This window comes from Daphnia pulex, chromosome 4 (assembly GCF_021134715.1).
Source record: "Daphnia pulex isolate KAP4 chromosome 4, ASM2113471v1".
Lineage (NCBI taxonomy): Eukaryota > Metazoa > Arthropoda > Branchiopoda > Diplostraca > Daphniidae > Daphnia > Daphnia pulex.
The window spans coordinates 5,413,218-5,434,534 of record NC_060020.1 but is presented as its reverse complement, the minus strand read 5'-3'; the positions used below and the strand labels follow the sequence as shown (position 1 = coordinate 5,434,534).

At 43.1% G+C, this 21,317-nt stretch overlaps 2 protein-coding genes across 2 annotated transcripts; one reads left to right on the top strand and one right to left on the bottom strand.

The window, feature by feature from the left end:
* Positions 1–6,112: 6,112 nt before the first annotated feature.
* LOC124192669 (doublesex- and mab-3-related transcription factor A2-like) lies at positions 6,113–12,210 on the bottom strand. Its single transcript, XM_046586097.1, has 4 exons — positions 11,787–12,210; positions 11,163–11,641; positions 9,625–10,126; positions 6,113–8,304 (listed from the first exon to the last, which is right to left on the bottom strand). Exons 2-4 carry the CDS (start codon positions 11,619–11,621, stop codon positions 7,397–7,399), a joined length of 1,869 nt encoding a protein of 622 aa, XP_046442053.1. The 5' UTR covers positions 11,622–11,641; positions 11,787–12,210; the 3' UTR covers positions 6,113–7,396.
* A 6,697-nt stretch (positions 12,211–18,907) lies between these two features.
* LOC124192663 (fumarate hydratase, mitochondrial-like) lies at positions 18,908–21,302 on the top strand. Its single transcript, XM_046586096.1, has 9 exons — positions 18,908–19,228; positions 19,302–19,433; positions 19,510–19,620; positions 19,690–19,869; positions 19,932–20,087; positions 20,160–20,352; positions 20,418–20,621; positions 20,711–21,003; positions 21,083–21,302. Exons 1-9 carry the CDS (start codon positions 19,094–19,096, stop codon positions 21,212–21,214), a joined length of 1,536 nt encoding a protein of 511 aa, XP_046442052.1. The 5' UTR covers positions 18,908–19,093; the 3' UTR covers positions 21,215–21,302.
* The last annotated feature ends 15 nt before the right edge of the window (positions 21,303–21,317 follow it).

The window sequence follows — 21,317 nt, the reverse complement described above, 5'->3', positions numbered from 1 at the left end:
TTTGGCGGGAATTGGGAGGCGGGGAGGGCAAAATTTTAATATCGAGTTCTTAATGAAAAATTTGTAGCGTCTGCTCTCGTTTTGTTTTTCATCAGTTTCGAAAAAGCAAAACGAAGTTTCAGATATTTTTGATTATAGAATACTGAACGGTCTGTAAACGTGTACGTGGCTGGAAGAGAAATAGCAGAACAAAATAAAATGTGGTCGTCGTGTGAACTTTGGTGTCGTGACTCCTCATGCTCTTCACTCCATGCTGTATCTCGTGTAAATAAAACTAAGAATACGAATGGAATGATTTTGGGAGCTTATACAGAAGAACTAAACCTGTTCCAAATTTGTGAAATGTTGGTGCCCGACTACAGTGACTAGCATTTATCATGTATGCTTGTTGTTGATGCATGGTGGAGTTTGTTTGCTCTATCTAACCAATACATTTGTGCAGAGCCAGTCAACGGTGCCACAACATGTGCAAGTTTTGATACTGACGTGTCATCACCAACAATATCAGCATCATCAATTGTGTAATGGTTTATGGTACTTATTATTACCGTGACCTGATGTCATATATTTTAAATTATATGTGTCTGAAACTTTCATTCAGAGTATTACATGTAAGCCTTAAGTAATCCTGTTTATTAACAAGAAGGAGTTACCTACTGTCTGCTTTCCAACTTTTCCTTACTTAGTCCCTGCTATTTTTTTTTCGTAACCCATTGTTTTTCTTTTTCTTTAGATAAACAACTCCTAGACTAATTGGGAAAACTCTGTCCTCGTGTACAGTACACCCATGTGAAGGTGAAGGTATATTCACGATGACCCTCTTTTCCTATCCTGGCTGGCGTCAACTTTACTGAGGATGGAGCACTTGTGGATGCCTGGCTGTGGATTTCCCAGGCTTAAAGGTAGGACAATCGTCTCTATTCTTTCTTTTTTTGACTATTTGGTGGTATTGGTTATAAAACGTTACGGAGTACGATTATTCCTGAGATAGACGCTTGACTGCAATTTGTCTCTTGCCGTTTCTGTTTCCTCAATCCCGCAATCAAGATTAATTAAATAACTCATTTGTAGAGCACATCAGGCTTGTTTTATACCTCACAGCTTTGTCTGCTGGCAAGCGATCAAATTGAAAAAATTGCTGAATTTTATTTTTTATTTAAACACTTCAAACAATGTGCAAAGTCTATAAAATTGTATACGTCAAAGAAGGACTTGCCGCCACACCGCCACACCGGCACATCCTCGTTTTGAATTCCCCAGAAACTTTTTGTCAGAATGTCAGTCATGGCTTTACTGCTAGATGGCGAATTTTTGTAACCCTACTTGCCGCAAGGTGTCGTTCAATACGCCTTAGAATTCAAAATTTGAAAAATTTAAAGTAAACCATAGCTCGATTCGTCGCAATGACACAATGACTGTAATTTCATCAATAACTATGTTTTCATCTCTTGGTAAAGGCGCCGAGACGCTCAGAATTTGAACCATCCTCGCCATCGTTTGAAAACACCAACCCTAAGAACCCTCAGTCACCGAAAGTTTTTTTTCCAGTTTGATGGTTGTGCCGAATCTGTGCATTCACAACAAATTAATAAAAAAAAAAAAATTTCTGGAAATTAGAACATTTCACTTCACTTTTTTTGTCAAGGCCATTCATAGAGAAAAATGATACGCCAAAATCTTGCCATTTGAAATACCCACAGTTCTAACTGTTTGCGCGTAACATTATCATCTGTATAAGTATACAATGTGCCCGTAGCGACGGATCCATTTCCGTTTTTCCTGTTCTCTCCGGAGTCGCCGGATCATCAGAGCTTAGACCCTCCAGATCGTTGCGTTTTGTTTCCATCGTGTTCCAACACTCTCGCATTTATCAAGAACATCTTTCATTTGATGCATTCATTTCATCAAGTTGAAAAAAGAAAAGAGAAAAGAGATTGATAATGCAGACAAGAGCAGCTAGAGAGACTACAGTGTGCCACTATATCTTGGGAAAAGGACGAACATCCGGAAGCCCTGCCTATCCTATCAAATTAGGCCTGTCTCGTAACTATATAGCCTATACACTACGGCCACCACGAATTACAGTGAATTAGTCAGTGTGCAAATGTGTGGGTGCCGTCGATCGTATCAAATGAAGTGCGTCGCCTTATTATATATATCCTGCTGCTGCCTCCAGCACCCTCCTTCTCTCTCTGTGTTGAATTCAAACAGCCCAACACAAAGACAAAAACTGGCGATTGTTTCTCCCGTCACTGTTTGAAACGCACATTGAAAGCCCCCGGACGAGCGGCGAGTGAGGGAAAATAACGGGCGAATGGATGGGGTGCTGGGCCCATTCGTATAGGTTCATCATATAAAAGAAGAACAGCAGAGTCGGGGGTGCGATGAGTGTGGTGGGGCTATACAGAATAAGGGGGACGACGATGCTCTATACAAAATTGAATAAAAAGGCATTTTAAAAAAAGATGTATTTATATAAATACACGCGGAAGAGGAATAGAAGAAGGGAGTGATTTGAAAATCCTCTATTGTCAAATGTGTATTCCTGGTTATATACCAAGAATAATAAGCCAGAGACGACCAACAACTAGACGTGTAAACATCTTTTTTTTATTATTATTATTATCTGATTGTATTTCAATTTTTATTTTCAAAAAAAAAAAAGAAGTGAATGTGCTGTGTTAGCCCATGACCCGACAGTCACACACACGCACGGACGTCGTCCGACTCTCTCTCTAACTGGGTGATGTGCCAAACACGAACAAATCAAAAAAAGAACCGTCCCTTTTTGCTGCTGCTGCTGCTGCGTCTATTGGTCTTTGAAATCGCACTGTCAACACCACGCAAGAGGTCCTTCTTTTTTATTACCATTATTATTTTTTCCCTATTTTGAAATTCGTAGAGAGAGAGGGGAGGAAAAAAAGCGATTCATTGTTGAATTTTAATCGTTTGATTTTGAGAGTTTACACTCCCGAGAGAGGGGGGTCAACCGCGAGCAGCAGCAGCCCGATTATATGGACAGAGGCGCGGCCTTTGCGACTGCTGCTGTTGTCGGTTTCTCCTCCTCCTCTTTCCCGTTTTCAAAAATCCCTTTTTCCTATAGAGCTGTACATGGTGCTATAATAATGTTCTTCTTTTATTATCCCCACACGATGATTCCATTTTGTTGTCGGTGGTGCTGTGGGCCGTATAATAATATATAGACGATGCCCAGCGCGAAAGTGTTGTGGACTGTGCTCGCGCAAGCAGCGATGGAAGGCAAATCGGTAAATCGAATCGACGTTTTTTCCCGCCTGCCCGGGCTTCGTCCGTGTGTTGTGTTAGCAGACATCTCGCCCAGTGTTATTTGTGCTGGTTCAATAATTCCTTGTGACGGCATATATACATCTATAACTGGCGGCAAGTGCACGGACAAATCTTTAGCTCTGTGTTTTATGGAAAACCCCCCAAAAATGATGATGGCAACAGCAGGACGAATATCAATATAAGATAATAAACTCTCTGATGTTCTCACTGTCTTTAATGTTAGCGTAGCAGCTGACCGCTCAAAAGGTAAAAAGAAAAGTCAAAGTTGACACAGCCGAGCGGTAAAATCGAATGGACTGATGGTAAATGTACAGACGAAAAGCTATTGCACGCGATGACTGGGCGAAAAAAAAGATCACGCACTCACCGATCATCACCGCGTCCATTCCATCGCCGAGCAGCAAATATAGGAAAATATTAGAAAAGAAAATTGAAAAAAAGAGTGTCAGAAACACAAGCGAAAGAGTTTTATTCTTGAACTGTTGGGACAACGGCGGCGGCGGCGGCAGTGTCGCTCAAAGGGAAAAAAAGAGCTATAGAATAACGCACCCCTCTTCTTAAGCGCATCTTTTTCTTCTTCGGTGTGTGTTGACCGAGTACTCAAACTCGGGACTCGTTGCCCCGACAGTCTATTGAAAAGAATTACTTACATATTCTTTTTTTTCTTCTCTCTTTTGGAGTGGCTCTGGCTGATGGGAGGGACTCATCGGTGTTGCTACCTTACTACACACATTGTCCTTTATTTCTTAAAAATAGATTTTGTCTTTTTCGAAAAGATTGTTTGACTTTTTGGCGCCCCCTTTTAGAGCATATGATTTCATTTCCGTCGCGTCAAGTCATTATTAGCTTATAGATACACATCCACACACACACATGTATAGTAATATTCTTATGCTCCGAGTTGAACTTTTTCAAGGACTGTGCACACAGTTTGTCCTTTTCTCGACCGTCATGAATGGACTTTTATGTCTTGACGAAATAGGAAAAAGTGCCACATCTTGTTTCAATGTGGCACGAGTGACGCACCGACATCCAACAGGTTTCCCGTGAAAGAAAGGGGCCTTGAAACTATGTGACTAGGGCGCCGAATGTGTCAGTAGAGAGTAGGTTGCTGTTGTGGGTGGGGACTTGCTGCTATTGTTTTCCCAGGCAACGGGCGTGGGTCTGGGGCTATATTTATGCAGCAGAGTCTATATATGATATTATGCGCTGCTGTTGATGCTGTGTCTGTGTACACATTATTAATATATTATACACAGCCGCGACGCATATTACATTGAGTCGGCCATATTATTTGCACGGCTGATGGCTATATTATTATTATCATTATCGAAGAGTTGAATGGTTTCTCTTTAGGTGACAATGACATCCCGCAGCCGTCGTCGCTTTCGGGATCGACGACGAAAACGAGTTGTGTTGGTATAGCGGCGCCCCTTCTCTCTCTCTGATTCTCTGCGGCGCTTGTACATGTGCGGCTGATGTGACGATGAAGAGAATGGTCGTGGCACATTGAAATGTTCCAAATTAATGAGAAGAGACAAAAGAGAATCTAATTAGGCGGCCTATTGACAGACGCGCAAAGCAACAATCACTCGGCGCCGCCGCGCTCCTAAAGCCCCAGCACCAAAAAACAACTCGACGCGGCCCATCATTTCGCTTCGAGAGCGCTCTCGTCAGATTGGTTATCCTATAACGTCCTTTCTTATTATATATGGCTCCAAATCGTCTACTAAGATCTCAAATTTATACCAACGAAAATATCGGAGCCGCGCTGTCTGCTGGCAACTCGATTTCTTCTCTCTAGTTTATAATATCCGATGAAATATAGGACCCGCGCCAGTTGATAAATAATACGGAGAAAGTGTCCCCAGTATAGTATACCTGAGAAAGAACTCCAGCAGCATCAACCAGCTCTATAGCAGCCAGCCTATATACGGTTTGGCTGTTTTGTCATTGCGACGTGCTGAGCTGTGCCGGTTAGGCGTCGGCGAGCTCGTTGAGCCTGACATTTCGATTAGGCGTTCCAATTTCAACTCGTTCAAGCGCTGTGCTCCTGTGCTGCATCACGCTATAGCTATAATACCCCATCCGCCGGTTGTCTATTCTTCTTTCGACACTTGCCAGCACGTTGCCTTCTTACATGTAGGGTGGAATAGTACATAGTAGTTGAGTTGTCGAATGGCTCAAACGGCGCCATTTAACTCTTATGTGTGCGTGAGAGTTCATGGACAAGATGAGATATTAGCAGCAAGGAGTTACTTGTGGCCCATCAGGATGTCGCAGAAGATGAACCAACATGTACAACACAAGAGACGAAGGCCACTCCACATCACCTGCACACGCCGCCAGCGCGGAGCTCTATACAACTGACGGCTTTTCAAGTGGATGGCCACCACTCTATAAACTACAATCATATCGTCAGAGAGCTCATCCAGCATCAGCAGCGCAGTTTCTCCCGTTTATAGACGATTTCCCCCCTTTCAATCCAATTCAACAATTGATGCTCAGACTCATAGCATATCGTCCCGGCTCGGCTGCTGCACCATTGTTGTGTGTCCGTTGGCAAAATACTCGAAAGCAAAACTGTTTGTAATATTTCGTTTTGTATATTATTCTTGGAAGGAGAGAACTGCAGAAAACGATGTGTACACAATCATATCAAAAATGGAGATAACAGATATGACATATTTTACACACAGTGTGTATCTAAGCGTGGGTGTTTTTTTTTCTTCAATTTGCTGGATGATTCTTCCAACTATATTAATATATCTGAGGCTGTATTAAATTTCTTTTTTTAATTTCTTCGAATTTCTTTTTTTTGGCCTGTGGAAAATTTCAAAAGTCAAACATTATTTTGCCCACCCACCGCGCCTTATTCGGCTGTGGTCTATTTGTGGGTGTTTTGTGAATAAAGTGGACGCGGGGAGATGTATATATACGTGTACAGACGTCGTCCTCCTCCGTCGGTCAATTAGCATTTGCAAAGGTTTTCACTTTGCATATACTTGCATTTACAAGTAGATGTGTCACGGGTGACAGATACAAAGAAAGAGGTTGGCAGAGAGGTTAGAGAGATTATATATCTACTCGGACTGGCGATGTGTTGGCTATACACACACACACACACACAGCAGAGAAAAGAAAAGGAAACTGGAATATATATAGACGAGGGGGGGTTTGATGGTCACACGCGATCGAGCCCAACCGGGGGCGGCTGCCTCTGACGTCTGTGTGACACACGCTCCCACAGTGTAATGATTTTTCTCTTTTACTTTTTTGTAAGTCTCGGACAGGCAGCAGCAACCCATTCATTTATATAGATAACACATTACACATTGAAGAGTATAATATAAGAGGAGGAGAGACACTCAGCACTAAATGAATAATATCAATGAGGAATTTTGGAAAATGACAACATTTGGACAGCTCTCGTCACAGATTGGTGAAATGGTTTGTTTGTGTTATGTAGGGCTATTTACGGTGTGGTGGAGTGTGAATATAACCGGGCGAAAACATCCAGAATTCAGGAGCGCTTGATATCCTTCTCGAGAAATCTATTTAAGACGACTAAATGCAATAACAGCAACGTTCAAGCCAAAATTTCTTTTTTGTTTTTCCCTTTTTTTGTTTTTTTACAACATTTAAAAAAATTAATAAAAACACGTGAAAAACCATCAATGTGCAGTAGTGGGACATAACAACCATGGCGGAATATTTTTCATAAGTACGTGGCAGCGCTCAAAAAAGAAAAAAACACCGATGACGAAAAAACACGCAAAATGATGCAAGAAAAACGATACACTGGGATTACAATGAAATGTCGATATAGTAGATAATACTGAGTCAATAACAACATCAGTTTAATAGTACACAGCCTAGCTGTAGGAATGATATATTATTAACTATGCGCATGTGCCGCACTTTTAGAGTGACGCAAGTGAACGAATTGTCCACTAACTGATCGTTTTACCTTTTATAACTTAACCTTTTATTACATAATCTTCCCCGAAACGCAAATTATGACATAATAATGTATAGATCGCAAATTAGTATTATTAGTATTATTTTTAAAACAGTTATCTAAATCATTTTAATCGGAATAAGGAGAGCGTTCACTCCGGTCGGATCTTGGCGAACTGCTCTGGTTCTCTGACATGATGACGCCCAGGTCGCTCTCCTGTTTCACGACTCCGCCCGCACTGCCGTTGGCGCTTCCGGGACTGGAATGATGGAGGACGACGTTGGGCGTCTGCTGGTGATAGGCCGCGTAAGCCGCCGGGCTGATGGGTTCCAGCGATCCGCCTTGCGACGATCCGCCGGCGGCCGCCAGGAGGTTCATCCCGGGGAAGACGGGGTAATCCGGGCGGAGGAAGCTTCCGGCCAAGAAACTGGACGCCGCTCCGTAGCCGAAAGCCGCTGGGAAGTATCCCGGCTGGAGTGGGAAGATGGGCGGGCGGGAAGACGATCCTCCGCCCAGGCTTCCGGCGTTGGGGAAAGCGTTACCGACGGCCGAGAGGCAATTCTTCCACTGGAGGGAGGCCTCCGCCGCCGCTTGCGGATGCGGATGATGTTGGTGGTGGTGGTGGTGGTGATTGTAGCGCGGGACGTGCTTCTCCCGGGTGCCGGAAGACGAGTGCTCCGAAGATTTGCGCTTGTGCTGGGTGCTGTTTCCGGACGCTGGATGAGCTCCTTCCAAATTTGCCTCGTTGGCGTTGACGGTGGCTCCGTTGTTGCCTTCCGGTTGCGGATTGTTGTTGTGGTAGACGAGCTGCTCGATGGCTCTGAGGACGTCTCCGTCACACCTGTCCAGCGTCGATTTGAGTGTGGCCCGTTTGGTCTGCGGGAAGAGTCTGGCCAAAGTATCCAGCGGCACTCTCTTGCTGGCGGCTTCCGGCTCACTTCCGCCGCCACTGGCCGCCTCCAATGCCGACCCGTTGTCGTCGACATCCGCCAGCTCGAACTTTGTCCTATCGGATGGCATCAGCAATTCCGGCTCGTCTGTTCATGAATAGACACAGAAGAAAAGACACAACCAACCGTTGATGTAATGAATTCCGGATAGATAGATAAGAGCATCAGCCCACTAATAAAAGCGGAGGCGACAGAGGAAAATAAATACATCCAAACAAATAAGAAATATTATAAGTGAAGAAATAAAAATAATACAAGCCGGAACGGAAGAGAATGATGATGCTTATATATACACATGTGTGAAGGATGGAACTATCCTACTTTTACATCCATCGCACTCTATATGCTGCGGATAGATATTGCGCGGCATTCCACGGATGCAATTGTTGTGAGCCAGCTGCTCTACGGAATACGCTACGCCCATAAAGCTCTTTTCTCTCCATTTCCCTTTTCTGTCTCCATCCGCGGATGATGATGAAGTCAGTCGCTTATAGGAAAGAAGATAAAAATACGCCAGGCCTACGTGCCATCGTCCATTGTTATCCTCCTCTTTCAATAAAAATTGCTAAGGATCCAGCTCATCCTGCCTGCCCGCTCCGAGCTGAGAAAGTCGTCCAGGGCAGGGCTCTCTCATTCATATATATCTCCCGGACTGTTGAAGGGGGGAAAAAAGAAATATCTAAATAAGAGGGCCGGAAGAAAATAAAAAAAAAAAGAAAGAAAGACAAATTCCTATGATATCATCGTGGCAATACACACAGCACACACATATGTGCTGTCTGTGTGTAGATATTCGGAAGCGCGTCGATGATAAGCGGAGAGGAGGTGTCGCGAGAGGGGCCATTTATTGCCGCCGACTTTTTATATACCGGAGCAGCCCGAATCAATCTCAATGAATAAATTGCTGCTACTCCTCTAACAATACGAAATGAAAAGTGAGCTATATAGTAGTAGTGCTGCTGCAGCAGCAGCAGCCGGGGGTATTATATACATATACTATATATAGGACACGGACGCGATAAGAGATGTAATAAAAAAAAGAAAAAGAAAAAAAAAGACTATGACGAGGACAATCTTCTATTTTCATTAACCCTTTTTTAATATCGCAGGCCAATGTCCCAGTTTTATTTTTCTTTGAAATTTTAACTGGGACTTTGAATTCCTCCCTTTCGCCTTTGGTGGGGAGGATTATATTCTGTACAATATCAATAATCCAGTATTTCTATGCCAATCAAAGTGTAAGCTTCAATTATTGATTATGGAAGGAAGATTTCGATTATCTATTTGCAGTCTACTGTTGTTAATCAAATCGAATCCGACCGGTTTTCTATAAGTATTATAACTAACTGGAATTTCAGATCATAGAATAAAAGTGCCCAATTAAAATATGAAAGGATATCTTTTTACCTGTCGGATGGCTGTTGTGGTCGGAATCTCCGACGTCGTCCGAATCGGAATCCATCAGCTGCGGACTCTTTGGCGACAGGCTGTTGTTGCTCATCTTGGAGGCCCGGTTGTTGGGCGGAGAGAGGGGCTCGGCCGTGCTGAGCAGTCCGTCGCCCTTGCGGTTCATGTACGGATGATAGTGATGCGACGATTCGTCGCGTTCGCTTCCGGTCGGGCAGATTGGCGGCAACGGTCCGGACGGATGCTGGCCGGCTTCACGGCCCGAATAGTTGAGTCTCTTATTGACGCTGTTGTCGTAGCCATTGTTGGCCGAAGAATCGCATCCGGATTCCGCCCTGCTGGCCGATTTCCTCCCGCCGCCGCTGCCGCTCCTGTCGCTCATCGAACGGGTCGGAGAATCTTGACCGGCCGGGCCTTGCGGTCCGGCCTGCTGGCCCATGTTATTCATCCCGCTGGATGGGACAGTGTAGAGCAGTCCCAGTTCTCGAGCCTCGTTCTCCTCCTACACGGATCAGAGAAAAAGGGGCCACAGATTAGAGACATCAGTATAAAATAACGAATGGCTTCGTGAATCGTCCAAGATCGAGATGAGACATAAATAATCAACTAATAACCAGACCAAACAGTAAACTGACATGACCTGTGGCAATATTTCATCTGTAATGCGTCATTTCACTGTAGAGTACGGACTGACTATCTACAGCCGTCATCGTTGGTTTCTACTTACAGCATTACACAAATAATATAACGAGCATATAAGATGAAACACCGGCCACTCTCCCGTCTTCCGCAGTTGCTTTTTTTTCAAAAAAGGATCGTATCTAGGCTGCTGTGTGTGTGTGTAAGTAGAGATAACCCTTTGAACTGGTCGCAATGACGCCGACCATTAAAGCATATGCCATCAAACAAGCCTATGATAGCATAGGCCTATATCGAACATAGACGCTAAAGGTCGGAGCTAAAATTAGAACCCTATCTGTCCCCCTCCAAAAACAGTATGGGTCCTTAATCTTATTTAATATAAGCCAAGAGCTCATTCTTTGATTGCGACTATACGGAGTATGTGATGCAAGGGGGTAAATTATTCTTGACGTTTCACTCGACGGAGGTTGCTGGCGTATAGATTTCACCCGTTTGAATGTAAAGCCATCGCGGTTCATTAAACGCGCGCAAACTCACAGCAGGACCGCCGTCTAGGCCTAGACTTGTACATTCACATGCATATTACGTCGACACAAACAACTCATCCGTTTATCCCTGATGACGTTGACCAATAACAGCGAGAGGCGCACGTTCGAATTATCACGGTGACGTGATTCTTACCATCAACAGCCGCTGGCAGAGATGATGGGGGGGGGTATATAATCAGGAGAGGGGGAAAGATCAATGAAAGAAACGATTACGTCTAACGGCCTAATGACATTATAAAGTCGAATTGATAACTATAAATGTTTGAATTTGTCTGATTTTCAATATGGAGACATTTGAAATAGTTTTATCCGGATTTTAATTTCATTTGAATGTCAATTGATTTATACCTGAGCCTGTTGTCTCCGGAGAGCCACCTGGGCGGCCATGACGCGCTGTCGTTCGGCTATGAGCGTGCATTTGGCGCAGGCACAATCCCGCCAGCGGCAGTAGCGCTTGTGTCCCTTCAGGGCCGAGACGACGCCGTGATTGCGGCAGCGGGCGCACTTGGGCGTCCGTTGGTAGCGCTCGGAAGCCCGGAGGAGCATAGCGGCGGCGGCAGCGGCCGCCGTCGGTGGAATTCCTCCGTGATGGTGGTGGTGATGTCCAGGATGGTGCTGCTGGCCGTGATGCTGCTGGTGGTGGTGGCCGTGATGCTGATGCGGCGAGCCCATGTGTCCGGCAAGTCCGGCGAAGAATCCGTGCGGACTCATCATGCCGTTGGACGCCGATCCGGGACCTCCGCTTCCGCCGCTTCCGTCGCCGCTGGGCACTTGATGCCCGCTATTCCGATGCGATGATAGGTCCATGGTGGATGTGCCTTTGCGACCTATAATGGCAAGTTCATTATTAATAAAGTCTGTACAAGTGACCGCCCAACAAACATTTGAAAATGCCACGATTCGCCAAATCATTTCCTTCCATATCTCCTCAACAACAAAACGCTAATGAATATGGTTAAGTAATAATCTTACCGGTGTTGCCGTTAATTTCCCCGTTGGATTTTCCTTCTGTTTCAAATGACGGGGGAGATGACGGACACTTGAGAGTCTGGACGACGCTATTAAATCACTGGAATTCAGAAAACGTCGGCGAGTCAACAAGTCGGTGAGAAAAAGCGGCAAATGTCACACTGTCATCGCCCACTTATCAAAAGGCCTACGCAGCTCTGTGTAGTATGTCTATCTGCTGGATGTGGAGCAGTGCTGATGGCAGTCAAACGGCTTCTTGCTCAATGCAACGACGATGACAAACTGTGTCGGCGAGGAATAAAGTTTTCAGATATTATGTGAACACGGAGATGTCGGTTGCACGTCTATTTACCCAGTTAGCTACGGCTAGCGGCATCATCGCTCTCTCTCCCCCCTCCTAACAGTTCACACATGTGTATTATGGACGAGGAGGAGTAAAATGCAAAGAGAGTGAGAGAAGCCTTTGACGGAAGGCCGGCCCCCAAACGGCTCCCATTGGCTCTAACGTCCCTGCGTCTCTCCAACGGGTCGTCCACACACACAGCGCCGATTGCGTATATTATATAGAACTCTGATGTGTGCTGTGTTTTACAACACAACACATATGCACGACATTTTTTTGTTAAAAGAGTAAAAGTACAAATTTCTATTATATGCGTTTGACGATAATCTGGGCGATGGGGGAAAGAAAAAAACCTGTCCCATTCAAAGCCGAGAAAATCTCAAAAGAAAATGTACACATCAAAGTGTTTGTGCATTGTCGATTGAAATCAATGGCTATTATACACACACACACACATGTGTGTGGTCTTTTTCCTTCGCATTATTGATGTTTTTCCTATCCACACTCTTGTGTTTTGTTTGCATGCGAAATATAATGGAAAGATTAATATATTCCGAGGTGTGAAATCCGATCTTTCCTCGCGCTAGACTACTACTACTACTACGGTACATTTAAAATAGAGTTGTATAAAAATAAAAACAGGCCTATTGTTGGTGTATACGACCGGAGACTCTTTTGTGTTAGATTAATGATGATTATTATTAAGGGCGGAATGAAAATATGAATCGCCCGCTTATTGTCTTCCTTCGTCTTTTGAATATGTATACATCAAATATACCAATTCAAAATGGCTTTTCCTGCGGTTTGAGGCTTTCGTTACGCAAGTTTCTCGTCGTGTTATAGGAAAACACCTTTGACTTGGTGTCTGAGAATTGTCCATCACGGACGCGCAAATGACTTAAATTTTCTTCGAATCTCGCGGCCAATAATTTTGGCCAATAATTTCTAACATGTCTGCTATACAATAATATAACGAAGAATGCGGAATATCTTTTAGCCATTGTCTCCAATAGAAATGACGATTTGTTATAGCAACAATATCGGCGAGATGCGCTTAATGCAATTTAATCTTTTAAATTAAAATAAGGGCTGTACATTGTTCAGATGTTAAAAAACACAAGAGCTTACAGTTACCCATCTGCAATGACGGGGGGGGGGGGATCAACCCCCTCTGAAATGAAAGATGAAAGAAAGGACGACAAATACAGAGGAAACTTTGTCAAGCGGTCGCGGTTGATGAGGGTCGATCATTGAGCAATGAACAATGAGGGGAAAAACAGATTTTCTAAAAAAAGAGAATTAGAAAAGAGAGAGAGAGATGTAGTACAGTGTATTATAGTAGTAAGACTATATAGACAACATTCTCGAGTGGTTATAGTGGTGACATTCTATCTGGTTTTCAGTCAGCGCGCGAATATAAAAAGCGAGTGCGCGCGGTTTAATCAAACGTGATCAACTATAGAGACTGAAGCCCCCGGCTGCTTTCCGCCGCGACCTTGTTGTCATCTGTACCACTAGACTCTCTATATATATGTAATACACAGACTCGATATGAGACACATATGTTATCCCGTATTGATATACTGTACATCGTAGGGGTTTCGGTGTGCTGGATGGACGTCGTCGGTGCGGACGCAACATGTATAATATAGAATGAAAAAAAGCTCGTCGCATACCAAACTATTCCCCTTATTATATGGATGTGTGTACCATCTACACCCCCAACTGCCGTCGCTGAGGCTTCCGAGATAAAAGCCCTCGAATTCACACACATTAGTAGATCCGAAAAAGAGGGTGTGTTCATCCAACAGTCTATATGCTGCTGGGCAGCCAGCATCGGGACACATGTTATATATTATTATTATTAGACGCGGAGAACAATACAACATAGCAGTGTATAGCCTGTACTTTTATCATTACGTCATATTCCGTATCCGCAGAAGAGACTTGACAACAGTTAGAAGATATGGGGAGAAAAAGAAAAAGAAAAAGAAAGATAGATATAAAAGGATAGAAATTATACGCTTTGGCATAGTGTGGTTTGTTTGGTCTGTTGAAACTTATTCTCATCACCATCGACCTCCCAGCATGTTCCGTTAATATGAGGGCCATATATTAGATGTGAATAATATGCTTCCTTTTTGCTCAGTACTACACACATACTATCCGTTTTTTTCGAGGGGTTTCTATAGGAGGATATGACATTACATTTGAGGGGGGGGGGCCAAGTGGGATAGTCTGAATCAAATGGAAATTGTCGGGTATTACTGGGAAAATAAACAGAGAGGAAGAATGGGAAGTGGGAGGAGTTTTGTTGCTTTTCTTTCTATTTGACTATATTTCTTCTTCCAGCGTCTCGCCTCGTTTCCAGATTTATTTTCCAGCATTTAGACGTCGATGGACGCACACACGTATAAACACTCTATATTCCATCAAAGAATTTTTTTAAACATTTTCCATTTAACTGTGTATAGAGCGTCGGTTTGTTGGCTCGTCACTTATTCCCACTCACAGTTATTATTTACACGTGCATCAAATTATCCCACCATACTCTTTTGATACGTCTTCTTCTTCTTGTATGTATAGACGTTCCTTTTTTATCCCCCCCCTTGACGTTTGATATATACCAGCAGCTTATACAATCACTGTGTGGTTTTCATCTCCTTTGTAGATTTTCGTTTCTCAATAGAGTCTGCCCTTTTCTACATTCATTGGTTAATTTGTCGGGGCTGTTTTTTTCTTTTTTCTTTTGGCTAGATGAGTGTTGTGCATTACACACACATTGGGTTTGTTCCACGTCGATTATTTCTATTTTGCTGTTTGCTATGAAATAATCGGCCACGGGGGGATCAACAATCACTCCCCCCGAGATAATACTATGTGTACAAACCGCGACAACAAAAACAAACTTGATGCCTAGAGAGAGAGAGATCGGCTATATATTATTATTTTCCTTTTTTTTTTCATTTTCCCGAGCTCTAGACATGGCACAATAGAAAATAGGGGAGAAAGAAAAGAAGGGCGGCCATTCATCGACATTAATGTGTAAAGCTACTATATAGCCCCTATATAACGTGTGTGTAATATCCATGCTACCCTTTTCAACAATCAAAATTTCCAAGACTCTGTCCGGCGGCCCACAGGAGAGTCCGACCGCGGTGCAGTTTAGTCGGTCAAGAGGAAGGATCTACAAAACACCCCATTACTACTTGTATGTCAAGATGTAGCGGGGTGTAACCCATATGTAGTTATAGGTACTTGACCATACGTTAGTGCGTATATGGGATATAATAGAGTGCTGGACCATTGGCCGGTTGGAGAGATAGCTTCGGCCTTTGCGCTAGAGGGAACAGCAACCCAGGGGAAGAATAGATGGGCGACGAGTCAAAGGTGTTACAAAAGAGGGATGCTTCACGGTCAAGAGGATCGTCACGAGTGATGGGAAAAGTGTGCTGCCTACATGGCCGTCTTTGATGGCATACGACGTGTCCGTTGACACATTATGTAACGATAGGCAAGATTATATAGACCTGCTGGTGCGGATCCAATCAAATCGAATCGCCGCCGCCGCAGTCCAGCAGCAGCAAAACCCGCTGGAATATTACAGAGACAAGAATATGACCTATCGGTGTATAGTCCTTTTTTGTGTTGGGCATCTCTCCTTCCTTTTCCACTGTGTATATATCTGTTAATAATAATGGGCTTTTGTTAGCCTGTCACATTGATAAATATATTGCACATTGGCGATGAATGAAACCAGGCCGTGTTGGGGACACATCAAAAGATGACGAACCCCAGCACAAAAATATGAGGAAATATATTATCAACGCGGATGGATTTCTCTCGCCGGACTGGGCAACGACAATCGGACACGTGCGCATTCTTTACACTACACACAGAGTCCTTCATATGTACGTTCAGTTATAAAATAGCTAATATAGAACCCCGGCATATTGGATGTATATGATGGGACCCAATATTACACACATAGTAATCATTTTTGGGTATTTTAATAATGTATACTGTCGTCTATAGTCTTTGCAAGGATTGCCAACGTTTCATTATATTTCCCAACGGCAACGGTTGCCTGTGTGTAAAAATGGAAAAAAAAGTTTTCAAGAATAGGTGGTAACTCGATACACGCAAGAACATTTTCCCCGAGCCCGTCATTCATCAATACCTTGTCTTTTCCGCCCCTCTTGCTGCACTTTTCTCTCGACAAATTCATTTTTCAATAACTCAATAAAATTTCAATTATGAAATTGTTATCAAAAGAAGAAGCTGGAACACACATCAACCGCGCGATCAACGGTTTTTCTCGAAACACAAATGTCAAAACTTGAAATACACTTCTTATTGCCTATAGCTCCTGAATCACCGGAAGAAGCGCTACGTGTAGGATACCGCTGAATGGGTTAGTCGGGACAACGTCTTTTATTCTCTCTAAACATAATGCCTATGTATATATAAATATAGTTGAACCTGATTCATTCAATGAAGCTGAGCATTTTGGTTCTTTTTGATTGCACAGTATAATTGTGCCTTCTTTTTTCTCTCTATTCCTCCGATGTGTGTCTTACGGAAGGAAACAAGCGGAAACATCCCACTGCTTTTTATTTTTTTGATTCCGCCTTTCTTCCAACGTCATCCCCTCCAGCATCCAGCGTGCGGACCGGCGCGCACACCTTGACAGCGACAGTCAGGATCTGCTGCTGCGGTATCAACTCATTAATCGTCGGTTTATGGCATAGATATATAAGTACACGTGATACACACACAGACGATTCTAGTAGAGAGAGAGGGGAATATATTCCGATATGTAAATCAGTTGCCGAAGTTGCAGTCGGGCGGAAGATTTAACAAGCACAACGCTTTGTAGTATATACTGCATCACTACTACACTGCGCTGCTGTGCCGCTCTTATTTACATGCACCTACGTATACATGTCGTGCATCTGTGTATGTAAACGCTGGATCCGTCTCCGCTTTTTCGACTCTTCGACTGCCGATTTTCACAGCCAGGAGAGCTCACGGCCCCCAACCGCTACCAATTATCAAAGTCGTCTCTTATATTTGCAGCTTATAGGGCTCCTGTTCTGGTTATTCTGTGGTTCGTCTCTTGTCGCTTTCTTGTGTACACCCCCCGTGAACTCCAGGTGCTTGCGGCCCGGCTTTTATCCTTGTCTATAGATACCTCAGAAGGTTGACGATGAGGGGCTGCAATAAAGTTTTGGGTCGGAAACAAAAGCCAATCACAGAGAGAGAACACAAAACGTAGACAAATCTGACATTTCTTTTAACTCTTTTGTACCAGGGCACAGGTGAGTGATTTGACGGAGACTTATATGCCAGCAGTTTGACAGAGAGCTGCTGCTGTCGTGCAGAGAAACAAAACTTTTTGAGAGGGAATAATCGAGTTGCCTTTGCTGCTGTATGTATACGCAACCATTGGCTCCTTTATCTCCTTTGACTCGAGTTGGATAACACATTTCACTCTCTGATTCATTTTTCTTTCTTTCTCTCATCGTGTCCTAGCTAGATAGCTGTCCGGACTGCTGCTGTTTAGAACGTGCTGGTATAGTACGCAGTGTGTGCGGTTTTATATACTCGGGTCCCAATTATATTTGGCTGCTGGGTTGTTGGAGTTTTGTGTAACGAGCAACTAAACTTTACGATCAAAACGTTCCAGCATCAGCGGCCATCAAACTGTGAAAATGTCTTTGCTCGTCGCTTTCCATTCGCTTGGCGAGCGGGGTCTCTGCCACCAATTATGTGCCGCCAGTGGTTGCTAGCGACCCGGTATACATATGCGCGTATATTACATAGCGCCAGTAGCGCTAAGAGCAAGACATGTCGCCCCCGTATTAAGTCTGACGAGCCGCAATGGCAAAAGACGAAAAACAACCGTCATCATTTGTCGTCTTTCTTCTTTTATTTTTTCATGTCTAACTATGCAAAGGCGTATGTGTTCTGCTCTGGTAGTATATATAATAGCCGGAAGTTTTAACCAGCAAGTCGCACATGATTTGACGACACGCCTTAACGCACCGAGGAATGAGGCTCGTGATTTTGATTAAATCATCGGTGTGATTCACCTGTGTTCGTTTGAGTGTGATACGCACCCAAATCGAGTTCGGCTTGCTTCAAACACTATCTCAACTCATCATTTGAGTTGAACTCAATTTGAGCGCTACATTTCTTTCGATGGCAATCGCTTTGATGAGATAACTAACACGACCTTTAGGTATACAGCAGGGTATACACGCAGCCCCCCGTTATACCCCCAGCCATTGCCAATTTCAATCTTCACGGTCTTAATTTAATTTTGTCCTTGAAGTATAACTTGTTTGGCGGAATCAGCAGACAATAAAAAATGAATTTTTTTGGATAACGAAAATCAAAAAGTTTGAAATCTTGAACGCTAAGTGGCTTGAAGATGATAGTCGGAGCTCTAAAATGACAGAAGAAGATGAAAGAATGATTACTTTCAAACACAATTTCAATAGCTTATAATTCGACCAGAGTGTTAGAATAATGGTGTAGCCAATAGCTATCCAGGTGTAGCCCTTCCTAAGTTCCTATTGCCTTTATTTCTCTGGAAGTGTTCCGGGCCCTTTATCCGACAGCGCCACGGCGGGTGTGTCGGAAAATATGAGATTTGCTCGTTTGAAGAAACAACGTGCCTTTTTTAAATTTAATTTTGTTAATTTTACACCCGATTCAGAAATTTTGTAATTGAAAAAAAATTTTAATGGGTACTCCCATAAGAGCCCATTAAAGTCCCGTACAGAGCTGCACGACCAGAGTTGCCATTTGCCCATTACAGACGATTCCACTTTTCGTCCTTTTTGTCCAACAAACCTACATACGGCTACACTTCGTTCGTGAAATTACACCGGGACCGGATATACATACTACTATATCCAAATCCAAGGCAGCCTTTTAACTGAAGGAGAACTGAAACATTATGGCTAACTCCATGCATAGAATTCCTAACTACATTTCAAGGTCGGCCTTGAATTCAAGGGGAATCAAATCCAGCATAGTCAAACAGTTCTTAAGCAGCCATCCTACTGTCTTGACAACAACAGCCCAGAGAACCGTATTGAACCTTTTCCTTATTTACATCATATCAAAATGTTCATTGTTATTCACTATGAAAATTGTCTTTCCAGATGGCTAGCGGATTTCGAATTGAAGCTGATACATTTGGAGAACTCCAAGTCCCAGATAATAAATACTATGGAGCTCAAACTGTTCGTTCCACAATGAATTTCCCAATTGGAGGAGAATCAGAAAAAATGCCAGTAAGCATTTTGTGCTAAAGACAATCTTCACATTTTAGTATGTTATGTGTAAATTGTATAATCTCTTACACAATAGTTACCGGTGATCAAAGCATTTGGAGTGCTAAAGAAAGCAGCAGCAGAAGTCAATCAAGATTATGGGCTAGATCCCAAGATTGCTGCATCAATTAGCCAAGCCTGCGATGAGGTAGTTGAGAGCTTATTATGTATTTCAATGCAAATTTTAAAATACCTTTGTTTTGAAAAAATTCTACAGGTTATTGATGGTTCCTTGTATGCAGATCATTTCCCTCTAGTAATTTGGCAAACTGGTTCAGGAACCCAATCAAATATGAACGTGAATGAGGTTATCAGCAATAGGGCAATTGAAATTATGGGTGGTGTCTTAGGAAGCAAAAAACCAGTGCATCCAAATGACCATGTTAACAAAAGCCAGGTATTAATTTATCATTGTTTAGTTTTCTTATTCCTAACCAAATCCTTTAAATTTCTGTTTAGAGTTCGAACGACACTTATCCCACGGCTATGCATATTGCAGTTGCTGTTGAAGTGACTAGTAACCTTTTGCCTAGCCTTCAACGATTGCATGATGCAATTGATGCAAAGGCTAAAGAGTTTCAAGATATCATCAAAATTGGACGAACGCATACTCAAGTGTGTATCTTTTTATTTGCTTTAACTTGTTGCAAGGCCATTAAAGTATAAAATTTTTGTGTTCCATTTCAGGACGCAACACCCTTAACTTTAGGACAAGAATTCAGTGGTTATGCCCAGCAAATCGCGTTTGGCATCGAACGCGTCAAAGCTTCACTTCCACATGTGTACATGCTTGCTGCTGGTGGAACAGCTGTTGGAACCGGTTTGAATACGCGCATTGGATTTGCCGAGAAAGTAGCAGCTCGAGTTTCTGAGCTAACAGGTATTCAACTGAAACTAAATGTTTCTTCACTTTAATATTTATGAAATCATATTGGAATTCAATAGGATTGCCTTTTGTGACGGCACCCAACAAATTCGAAGCCCTTGCTTCTCATGACGCTCTTGTTCAGATGTCTGGATCTTTGAACACGGTTGCCGTTAGCCTCATGAAGATTGCCAACGATATCAGGTTTTTGGCTTCGGGTCCTCGCTGTGGGCTGGGAGAATTATCCTTGCCCGAGAACGAACCCGGTTCCTCTATCATGCCAGGTGATTATATAAGACAGTAGAATCATTTGTATACGATCAAGTGGTGTAAGCACGGCTGAATTAATTTAATATCGTCTAAAATTATACAGGAAAGGTAAATCCAACCCAGTGCGAAGCTATTACCATGGTCGCAGCACAAGTGATGGGTAATCATGTTGCCGTAACCATTGGCGGCAGCAACGGACATTTTGAACTGAATGTGTTTAAGCCGTTGATCGTTTCCAACGTACTCCGGTCCATTCGGTTGCTGGCTGATAGCTCTAACGCCTTCACCAAGAATTGCGTTGTCGGAATTGAAGCCAACCGTGACCGCATCAACAAGTTATTGCACGAATCCCTAATGCTTGTTACAGCTCTGAATCCTCACATTGGATACGATAAGGTAATTTTTTTCTCCCTTATAAACTAATATCGTTTTGCATATTGATTATTTTGATTATTGATTTTCTATGTGTCGACAGGCTGCAAAGATTGCCAAAACGGCTCACAAAGAGGGATCGACATTAAAGGAGACTGCCCTTAAACTCGGATATTTAACCGAGGAACAGTTTAATCAATGGGTAAAACCAGAGGATATGCTTGGACCCAAGTAATTGTGTTTTTGCCCAGAGCCTCAGTCGGTTTGGTTTTTTAATAGTTGTATAAAAATCATAGAATGAATATACTAATTACCCATTGAAATTGCCATTATCACAA

What these genes read in the sequence shown, in the direction of transcription:
- LOC124192669 (XM_046586097.1), bottom strand. Translation starts at nt 11,621, where the DNA reads ATGGACCTATCATCGCATCGGAATAGCGGGCATCAAGTGCCCAGCGGC. An exon ending in TCCGGAGACAACAGGCTCAG is followed by an intron (nt 10,127 to 11,162) that starts GTATAAATCAAT and finishes TGATCCGTGTAG; the next exon opens with GAGGAGAACGAGGCTCGAGA. An exon ending in CCACAACAGCCATCCGACAG is followed by an intron (nt 8,305 to 9,624) that starts GTAAAAAGATAT and finishes ATTCATGAACAG; the next exon opens with ACGAGCCGGAATTGCTGATG.
- LOC124192663 (XM_046586096.1), top strand. Translation starts at nt 19,094, where the DNA reads ATGGCTAACTCCATGCATAGAATTCCTAACTACATTTCAAGGTCGGCC. An exon ending in CAACAACAGCCCAGAGAACC is followed by an intron (nt 19,229 to 19,301) that starts GTATTGAACCTT and finishes TTGTCTTTCCAG; the next exon opens with ATGGCTAGCGGATTTCGAAT. An exon ending in CGGTTCCTCTATCATGCCAG is followed by an intron (nt 20,622 to 20,710) that starts GTGATTATATAA and finishes AAAATTATACAG; the next exon opens with GAAAGGTAAATCCAACCCAG.